At 32.8% G+C, this 10876-nt stretch overlaps 1 protein-coding gene across 1 annotated transcript; it reads right to left on the bottom strand.

Annotated features, from left to right (window-relative positions):
- Positions 1-7415: 7415 nt before the first annotated feature.
- On the bottom strand, positions 7416-9457 carry LOC133864766 (peroxidase P7-like). Its single transcript, XM_062301180.1, has 4 exons — positions 9168-9457; positions 8845-9036; positions 8346-8511; positions 7416-8007 (listed from the first exon to the last, which is right to left on the bottom strand). The coding sequence occupies exons 1-4, from the start codon at positions 9390-9392 to the stop codon at positions 7616-7618; spliced, it is 975 nt and encodes a 324-aa protein (XP_062157164.1). The 5' UTR covers positions 9393-9457; the 3' UTR covers positions 7416-7615.
- Between the last annotated feature and the right edge of the window lie 1419 nt (positions 9458-10876).

The following is a 10876-nucleotide window of genomic DNA, read 5'->3' as shown; positions in this document are numbered from 1 at the left end:
TCTGATGGTTCTGGGTCGTTTACTTACTTTATTACTGTTCTAATAATTCATCATTTAAACCCAATTATATATATATAGTTGGTTAATGTGTCTATTTCTTCCAATCCCTATCATATTTCATACTGTTGGTTAGCGCACAGCTTACCTTATTGCATTTGCGCCATCGAGAGATATGTCAAAGATCTCGCTTGACAGCTTATTATCGCAGTCTTAATATTGTTCACTTTTTATGGAAAGAAGCATAAGAAAACCCTAGGTAAATGAATTCATTTGAGGGTTAGACATCGACAATCATAGCTCGATCTGGTGAGTTCTCTAGTGTTCTGGGAATGGATTAAAAAGTAGAGAGTGATCACTGCACATGCAGGATCAGTTCACTATATATATATATATGTTGTTTGCACATGTTAGGCCATGCCATTGAAGGATCTGATCAGTTGTTGTTTGAAGTTGGGGGAGACAGAAGGTATAGTTGTGATCCTCCCAATGGTTAGAAACTTCTATGATTCTGGTTTCATATATGAAAATTATATGCAACATATGCCATTTATTCCACTGAATTATTTTTCTATTTTGTTGGGTGTATGAATATATATTAACGTCCTTTTCTTATTGGAGCACGTTATAAGTAATAAATTTGTTGTTGTTAATTCACACCTTTGTTTATTTTTTCTTTCCTTTGAATCTTATTCTCTAGTATAACTAATCAGTTTGAAATGTGGCAATCCGGACGTTAAAATATTTATTAAATAATTAAGTTTAGTATTTTTTTTTATCATTAGTTTAATTAACTTAGGATAAATAGTACCATAATAGAGGTATTGAGTTCAAATATTAACTTTACGGTTTACTTTCATTTTTATCAAAACATTGTAAGTGTTGTTTGATTCCCACGTACTGAAAAATATTAAAATATTAATTAAATGATTAAAATTTACTATTTTATGTCTATATAAATTTGTTTGAATAATATGAAATTAACATAGTATGTATAATACTGTTCATAGAGAAGCTAGCTAGCTCACTACAAAAAAAAAAAATAGCATTTATGGACGGTTTTTACTAAACTATCTAGAAATTTTCATTTCTAGACGGTTTTATAAAAACCATTTATAAATTTATAGACAGTTTTTTTCAAAACCGTCTGTAAATATTATTCCCAAAGATTTTTATGGACGGTTTTTACCAAACCGTCCATAAAATTTAAGTTCTAGACGGTTTCTTTTGAAACCGTCTGGAAATATTTTTTCTCACGTCATGTCATCAATCCGCGTGATGCCTCCAAATTTTTTTCCAGCCAAAATCACAACCGTCCGTTTCTTTTGACAACCAAAAACTTTCCCGGCCCATCGAAAATTAATAAAAAGGAAGATGGCCTGGTCGGAGGTAGCTAGATCGACGACAAGTAATTTTAGTCGCCCATCAATGCCGCCACCGACAACAACATCTCCGAGCTCTACAGCTTGAGCGAGAGTATGTCCACTACAACCACCGGCCAAGAGAGACGAAGATGAGGAGGTCCGATCTGCCAAGAGAGACAAAGATGAGCGTGTCCACTACCACTACTGCTTCCACACCTCCAATCTGAGACTGCGCGCTGCCAGACAGACATCTCCGACAATGACTCCCCGTGGTCCCCCTCTGCTGAGGTTGAAATCGAACTAAGCTGCGAAGCCTCCAGAACTCGCTGCCATTGAAATCGACCGAAACCTGCGGAACTAAGTCGTGAAGCCTCGACACCGTCCTCTCCATCGTCAACCCGGCCAAGCCTGATCTGTTGCAACTACGGCGGCATGGGGGATTTGCTTAGGCCTCTTTCAAAACCTAATTATCTTAACATTTCTAGAAAAGAAATAAATAATTAAAAAAATAAAATTTATTGGTATGAATCATTGAATATGTGTGTGTATATATATAATCTTTGTAATTAAGTACCTTTCCTTTTTCTTTTTTGGGAAATTTATTGAATTTTAAGTAAATAATTTAATTAAGCTCTTATGGCAATACCTGAGAGCAAGATCTTGTTAATTATCTAAATTTAATTGAACATATGTTGTAAATCAATAGTACTCCGTACGTGAAGCAATCCAAAGTTAATTCGTTAAAATAATTCTCCGATATATATAATTCCAGTTTTTTAAGTCATTTTAATGCGTTAATTAAGAAAGGAACATGCAGTACTTGTACGTTTATCTAGGATTAATTACTCCAGATATTTAAGATTAATCTTGAATAACAATTTGGGATTAATTATGAATACCCTTCAAATTAAGAATTGGGATTCATGGTTGAGCTTTCTGTTTCTTAGCTTGACAAAAAAATTTACTTTAAAGTTTGGCACGATTTCAGAATTTTTAATTTTTTACAATGATCATTCAATTATAGAGCTTCCGTTAACGTAATGTCTTATATATATATAAATATAGTGCGTGTATCTTCCTACTTCCTAGCTAGTTAAAACAGTACTTAATAAATGAAGTAGACGTATGTATGGTCCAGCCAGCTAGATTATTTTCTGAATGCTGGCTGCTGGGTTTCCTTGGCGTGGGGATTTCAGCCAGCTGAGTGGGAGGCTGAAGGAAAGAGAAAACCTGAATTATATATATAAGCAAGAAAGCTATATATGCATGTGGAAGTTCATTGCTGGCATGGCCGGCCTTCACTGTTTCCAATCTATCTCGATCTCTCTGTCATTCGATCAATTCTCTCAAGAAACCATAGAGATGTGATGGAATTTGGTATTGGGTCATGGTTGCTTAAGCTAGTGGCATCTTTCCTTGTCTCTTAATTTACATATATCTTCCGATCCCTCAATTTTCCTTATTAAAAATCATCAACACAGAATTTTATCTTCCTTCCCTTTGTTCCCAAAAGAATATATTAATTTGGCCACCTTTAAATATATGTATAGTAGGCTTAGTAGCAGGCTAGGTTGAGTTAATCAAGTAATTAAGCCAATTATATTGCTGATGCTTAGAACATTCACTTTATAATTAGGTTTGTTTTATCACTGCAGCTACCTAGCTAGCACAAGCTTCATTTATTTCGAGTCTCGAACTTGTTGCATGTGAAGGCAGGATTTCCAATGTCTTATCTCTATTCACTGAACATTATGTTTAGATTACTCAACTCCTTGCAAACATCAAAGTTTACAAATTAACAATAACTACAAAAAAGATCCTTAATTGCAAACATCTTTAAGGTATCATAAATCATAATTCTAGCTGGTGAACTTTGTGTTCTTGTGTCAATCCATTTATTATTATTATTATTTTTTTAAAAAAATACTATAGATGCCCAATATATAGCTCAGTTTTTATCGACTAAAAAAGTTTAATTATGCGCAGAATATATCTTGGAATTAATTAGGCACTTTTGTTTAATTGATTGATCAATTGATTTAAGCCACCAATTAGTGAAAAAGTTAGTGACAGGGGATCGAGAAGGGAGCTAGTCAAGGTAAATTTCAAAAGGTCATTGACCTTCACTAGCCATCCCACCCAGAAATATACCTTTCTTTTTTCCTTCTTAAGCTGTCGGCAAAATTGACAATTACTTTCAGGTAAAACAGACGATAAATTTGACAAAGAATTAATAGCTAATTAATGTAGTCTTCAGGAAAGGATTTAATTATTATTATTATTATTTTTTAACGTTTAAATGGATAATAGAGCACTTCCTGTGCAATGAATTAATCTAAATATGACTTCTTCTTTTTATTTTTTTTAAACAAAATAATCGGAGCTACCATGCATTAATTTGAAGAGGCCCAAAAGCAAATACAGTGAATAGAGGTACATCGACACCCTACACATTAAGCCAGAAAAATTTGACTTCGGTGTTACCTACAAATAAACAAATATTACAAAGACAAATGTTTGAGCCACTATTTAACAATAAAGCACCCCTAGCAAAGAAAAGAGAGCTGATCTAACTTACAAGCCATAAAAAGTTCAGTAAAATCTACAAATTTAACAGACTTTAAAAAACTACTCTAAAAAAACAGAGAAAAAAATAACTATAGAAAGCACCTAACACAATTGTGTTGAAAGCCGACGTTGAAAGAGAAACTGCACGTGTCTTGTAGGAACCGGCGAAAAAACATAAATCTAGTTTCAAAAGTAAATGTAGAAGAAAAAAGCTTAGCTAAACTTTAGCCTTCCTGCCTAAAGAAACCAAAAATAAGAAAAAGTACAAAGCTCAATAGCCCTAGAAAGATTAAGAGAACAAAAGCTCCATAGTCATAAAAGGATTAGGAGAACAAAAGCTCCACTGGATTTAACCCGGGGGGAAAACAAAAAACCTCCCCACCTCCCTCCTCTTTAAACACTTTTTTTTTTTTTTAGGGCCGGCTCTTTAAGGTTGTATTCGGCACGAGTATTAATTGTTTGAACTTGACTAAAAATATATATATATAGCTTGACTTGAACTCTTTAGAACAATGTTCGAACACAGCTTGACAAAATCAACAAAGTTTATGCTCAACTCGTTTGATTAAACAAGCTAAGCTCATAATTAGAAAAAAGAAAAAAAATAAAAATAAAAAAGCCGAGCTCATACTCGAGCTAGATTCTATTTTTTTAAAAAAAAAAAAAAATTGGGCCAATTAACATTAATTCTATGCCAGAAAATTGCTAGGCCGAACACTAAAATTGGGGCATTGCTTTAACATTAACAGTTGAGCCGGAATTTTTTGATATTGATGAGAATGAACCAATTTGACAAAAATAACAATTTCAAAATACAGTTAATAAATTAAAATTTGTGATTTTATTTAAAAATGAGTGTTTGACTAGCTTGCAGATTTCGGGCCAAAACACATTCTAACTAAAATTGTCAAATACAATGTAAACGAAATGTAGTTAATTAATTAGGTCGTTATATAATCCTAAAAGGAAGGAAATTAAAGAAAGTTTCAGCTTATAATGCATGGTAATTAATTAAACAAATTTCTCTAAACCTTAAAATTTAGAACTAGCTCCATCATACCCAGTTGACCAATGTCTAAGCATCTCTCTCTCTCTCTCTCTCTCATTTTTTGCACTCGAATCTCGAGGGGAAAGAGAGAAATTGGTTGTAATTGTCCAGGAATATTTCGTACAAATGTTTAAGATTATTCTAATTAAAGGCAAATAAAAAAATTAGGAAATAAGTCGATCCCCAACTTGGGGAAATATTATCGCAACTTAAATTAATATTTTAAAACGTTACACTGAATTTTAAAGAAGCACAAACACATGACCATGCGAAGTTGAAGAAGATATAAAAGTTGTTCCCATCTCGTGGCATTTATGTGGGATTAAAAAACTAATTCTCAACATCTTTTCCTGCAAATAATTAATTTTTGTTTTTGTTATTTTATAAGTTTAAATCCAGCCTGATTAATTCTAGACCCCACGTATTTATGAAAGATTCTCAAATGGTTTTTTTTTTATTAATTATTCAACATATGCTATTCTATATAATCTCAATTCCGAATTTTTAAAAGGGAAAACATTTCAGAATTTTCTTCAGCTTTTTTGGATTTTGTCTTTTCTACTTCAATTTTTAATTTGGTCAATTTAACACCCGACTCTACAATCCACATGGAGTGCAGATTGTGAATGCTCATGGACTACCAATAGCCAAATCAACAGTTAAACATATCGTTATAGATCAAGCGTGGATAGAAAGGATCCTGAATTGTATCTGTGATATTGTATTGGTAGAGCAATAGGCTCTCTTTTGATGATTATAAATGAATATCGAATGTTTTTGTTAAAAAAATAAAATATAAAGAATTCTCACATATATTTTTAACAAAGCATGTGATTATCGTATATATTTTTTAAAATCTTGTAAGAATTATATATATTTTAAATACATGTCAATTTAATAATACTATCCCATCCAAATTAGAGAATAAATACGTTTGCACATGTAAAAGACTTGGCTTTTGTTTTCTAATAATACTATCCCATCCAATTTGGGCTCACTTTTTTTTTCTTTCATATTATGCGAAAGTTTGGGCTTCGTATGCAAAAGAGAATGAGTTTGAGACTCTCCGGTTATAGGGCCTAGGCCCATGGGCTCAGAAGTGGGCGGGGTATAATCTCGCAATTGAAGTTTTAAAAATGGGCTCTATATTATTATCACTTTGCAAATGACAATTATTGACGTACGTGTTAGATATCTTCTTCTTCATTTTTTATTTTTTATTTTTGGTGTAAATGTTAGATGTCTTTTTTAATACACATATCTTTGTAATATTAACATGTGACATTAGGTCTTATAAGTTAGTTTTATGTAACTATGCTTTTTAAATATTAATATCACACATTTTCTGATTTTGCGAAACCAAAGTCAGCCATTAAAACAATAATCAATAGTCCAAAACAAAAATTGAAATTTGAGTTATTCATGAACCAAAATCATATTTTAACAGTAAGTGAATATTATGTTTTATACGGATCCATATTCTATGCAATTAGGCTGTCCCGGCACTTGTCGGAGCAGATAAAGCTCGAACAACCTCTTATGTAAGGCTGTCATTGCACCAAATTTCCATCTATTTTATTTGAGTAATTTTATAAGTCACTCTTATGTCCTTCAAAAAATTAATTATGTAGCTTTTAAAATCACCACTTGATCAAAATTCAATAGTAATAAATCACAAGTTCAATAGTGATTTTAAAAGCCACGCAATTTTTGAAGGGATACAAGAGTAGTAAAAGATCGAGTTACTTCTAGTAATAAAAAATTATCAAAGTTGACATTGGGCTAAGGATGTAGCCCAAGTGCATGTCCCCACGTTCGTCTTATCATAATCTTCTGCAGTGTCCCACTTTCCTCTTATCGTCTCTTATGATTCATATTTTGTCAAATTTGAAACTTCACATTCAAGTGGCTAAATATATATTTATAACCGACAACAATATATTTTTCAGATTATTGGAGGTCACTTTTGGGCATAATTTTTTTAGCTCATAATTGAAAACAGATTATTTTTCATTCTAAACTTTGCCCACAGAGACGAAATTAGGGCCGGGAGGCCATGACTTCCCAAATTTTGAAATTTGTGTATAGTTTTAGGCAGAATAAAGAGGTTCATGGCCTCATAGCTAGAGCCCTTAGTTTCGATCTAAATTTTCAACAATTTGCTGCCTAAATTGTTAGAAATCTAAATAATTAATGTGCATGATTGAGTTCCTATGAAACCTATCAATCCGGAAGTGGACAATCCAAAACCTATTTGGAAAAGTGACACTATAAAAATTATCTATCTCACATTTACTGTTTAAATTTTTAACAATATGAACATCAAAATTGTTAAAAATTTATATCCGCTTAGTTATGTCTCAATTCACCCCCTTTGCATGGTATAGGTTTTAAATGATCATAATGTTCTAATTTGACAATAAAATGAGAAGAGAATGTACGCCTAAAGCTTTTCTCCATATATAAATTATAAGGAAAGTCATAAATTTCGTTTTCAATCCCACTTGATCCCAAAGTACACTCATCAAGTGTTTCTTTCTACTAACATGACCATAGCCATTGTAGGTTCTACACACTTAAAGATCACAATCACATAATTTATGCTTATTCTCGATCTAATTAGGATAATGAAAAACTCTTAGTTTCTCTTCCTACAGTTCTTTCTAATCTCCCCCTTTGATCCAGTAAGTGGCTTGATATCTCCCATCTTGATAATTGCAGCCACAAAATCAGAATTGAAATTGCTCTGGCTATTGCTATAGCTACGCACTATCGAGTCCGTAGAACCACCATTGAACAATTGTTGGTCAGAGTGGAGAAGTCCCCTCTTTTGAAGGAGGTTCTTGTAGTAGTTATTGTCAAATCTTGTGGAGGTTTGAATGTCAAGAGGTGCCAAATTGTTGTCCCCTGAGCCGGTCGTCCTTGGACAATTTGATTTCCTTGTTCGAGCAAAGGAACTGTCGATGTTGGTCTCATTGTATATGCGAGCTCTGAAGCTTGTGCACCTTGCTTGTCCAATTGTGTGAGCGCCTGGTATAACAAAGGCATGATTTGGATTAGCCAAAATATTTCTAAGTGAAGCCCAAATACTTAAGCCGATAAGAAATATTCATGAATTTAATTATTTAATTAATATTTTGAGTACCGACTCGAAAGTTTTTGCAAAAATACAAGATATATTGTTTCTCAATATAATTAACTTGTTGAAATGGTTTTATAATCCCAATGTTTACATGGCCTATATCATTACAATATATGTGCAATTATATTCCATGGTATGAAATGCATTAAAAATATAGCTAGAATTAAAAGAAATCAGTCTAAATTAGAGAATACTCTTAAGATAAAAAGACATGCAGAGATCAAACCAGATAGAGCAACCATCTCCCTAGTGGAAAGCCCCACATTACTAAAGAAAGAGATGAGTTGGTTTAGGTTAGAAGTTGGAGGAGGAATGCTGTTATTGGCAGCAGCTTGGCTTGCAGTTCTAGCGTCTCTTCGTCCAAGTTTTACACACCAATCGGGTCCTCCAAGCTGCAAAATTACAGCAAAGGAAAAAACCAAATGTCAATTTCTCAAGTACAATACATTCCACTTGGGTCCTTGCGTAATTTTTTTTAAATGACGCATAACCTTTTTAAGGTAAGGTCACTTTTGACCCACCTATATCAGGTAAATCTAAAATATACGATCCTGTCCACAAGAATAGCGTGTCGATCGGTTGAGTGCAGACTCGGCCAACTGATCTCATAATGTTAACAAAACGAGTTGATCGTTCGAACTAACTCGCAGGCGTCCTTGCCTATATATATATATATATTGCATGCAATATTAAGGAACGTACACCAGAAGAACTTGAAAACTTACTGTGACAACAGAATCTCGAGCAGCAATAGCCAATATATCAGCACATGAGACCACACCGGGACACACATTCTCCACTGCCGACTTGATATTGTCAATCACATCGAATCCTCTGGCAGAGTTCTGATTTGGAGCTGCATTTTTCTCCCCGATAAAGTTGGACGTGTCATCAAGTAGAATGGAGCCGTCACATCCCTATATAATGATCATCAAGTATATATACATAAGTTATATATAACACTCCTCTAAGGATATTATATATATATAGATATATAAAATAACATGAAGATCAGTTGAGGCCACTTGAATTGGAAAAGAAAAATTACATTGACAAAGCAGTCGTGGAAAAACAAGCGGAGGAGAGAGGCGCCCATACGGGCTTCCTTTGATATTGCAGATTGCACAGTAGATTTGACGGTGGAAAAGATCTTTGGACATGATTTCGAATAATAATTAGTCGAGAGTTGAGCATTGACGACGCTCCCAGAAAAGAAGAAAAAGAAAGCCAAAGTGATCAGTACGGCTACGAAAGAAGGAGAGGAAGCAGCCATTGATATAAGAGTAGGAATTAAGTGTATTCGTGACCAATGGGATTGCTGTGTACTGCGAACAAGATGTATATAATGAAGTGGGATTTATAAAGAACTTCTCAAGGTCATCATCAGGCTCGGCAGGTCACCTAACACCTACTGTGCATCTCTTAATGCACGGGGTCTCAATACGTTTCATGCTACAAAGGGTTTCACTCTGTGCAAAATGATGTGGCATGGAGTCATTGGCGTGGTTGGGATTGGATCGGGCTTGTTTGGTAAAAGTTTTATGAGGTAATTTTTGTTTTTAATAATAATAAAATGTGATTAATACAATATAAAAGTAGAAATAATTTATAAAAAAAAATTAAAAATATTTTGTTTTGTAGTAGTATTTTTGTGAATGATAATAAAAAATAATTAATATAATATAAAAAACGAAAAAGAGTTAAAATTTTATTAAGTTAAAATTTTTTAAAGAAATCTTTACCAAATAAGTCAAAGAAATGAAATCATGACCTTTTGCTAGTTATCAATTATTTACACGTACGTACGTTACCCTCTTAAGTCCAGACCATAGCTAGCCTGCCTAGGCCTGCAGTCTGCAGAAGCATTTATTTTAAGATGATAATTTTAGTTACCAATAATCTTAGTGGCAGGTCCACAGCAATAATAAGGGTTTGGGATGCAAGTTCTTCGTTTGACTACTTTTTTTTTTTTTTTTATTCAAACATAAGAAAAGGAATTTTTATTTTTATTTTTTCAGATAGAAAAGGAAAATTTTACCACTCCTTCACATGATGGAAAAAATAAAAGGTGAAAGTGAAAATGCTTTTAAATACAAAGCGAAAAAAATTACACAAGGTATTAGGTATATAGATCTACAAAAAGTAAATCTAGTTACAATTTTTAAATTTTTCATTGTTTGTTTTGTTGTTATAATTTTGACCATTCATTTAAAATAAACGGTTTAATAATATGTATTGCTTTGGACTTGGATGCAATACTCTCAATCCATGTAGAGAAAGAGAGATTCTATATAGAAGAGCTACTGAAGGAGAATATATGTCTTTAGTATAGAAATGTTAAAAATATTGGTTAAATATGTGGTAATATATGATGGTTGTCTAAAAAAAAGTGAAAATTTATATACGCAAGAAGTGTTAATATAGTAGTTAAATAATTAAATTAATTGTTTTTGCATGATAGTGACTAGTGAGCAAAAGGGATTTTGAGTTCAGAAATTACCAATGGAAAAATACGGATATATATAGAGTAGCATCAAATTATCGTATGTGACGAGTATTTCCATCCTATATATATAGTAGAATAACAAAGATAGTGAGATCCGTTAAAACAATATTGATGCCCCGGGTTCAACACATTTGATTTTGGCCGTGTATTTTAAATAAATGGTTCAAATTTTAACAATATATTAAAAAAGAAAAAAAATGGGTGGCTTGAAGTATATCGGGTGGCTGAACCACTCAATATGACTTTCATCA

Source organism: Alnus glutinosa, chromosome 3 (genome assembly GCF_958979055.1).
Source record: "Alnus glutinosa chromosome 3, dhAlnGlut1.1, whole genome shotgun sequence".
NCBI lineage: Eukaryota > Viridiplantae > Streptophyta > Magnoliopsida > Fagales > Betulaceae > Alnus > Alnus glutinosa.
This window is presented reverse-complemented; position numbering and strand designations above follow the sequence as displayed.

Excerpts from the sequence above, each read along its gene's own strand:
- LOC133864766 (XM_062301180.1), bottom strand. The coding sequence starts at position 9,392 with ATGGCTGCTTCCTCTCCTTCTTTCGTAGCCGTACTGATCACTTTGGCT. Across the intron at positions 8,512-8,844 it reads CTCGAGATTCTGTTGTCACA|CTTGGAGGACCCGATTGGTG; the intron begins GTAAGTTTTCAA and ends GTAATTTTGCAG. Across the intron at positions 8,008-8,345 it reads GGAGATGGTTGCTCTATCTG|GCGCTCACACAATTGGACAA; the intron begins GTTTGATCTCTG and ends TTGTTATACCAG.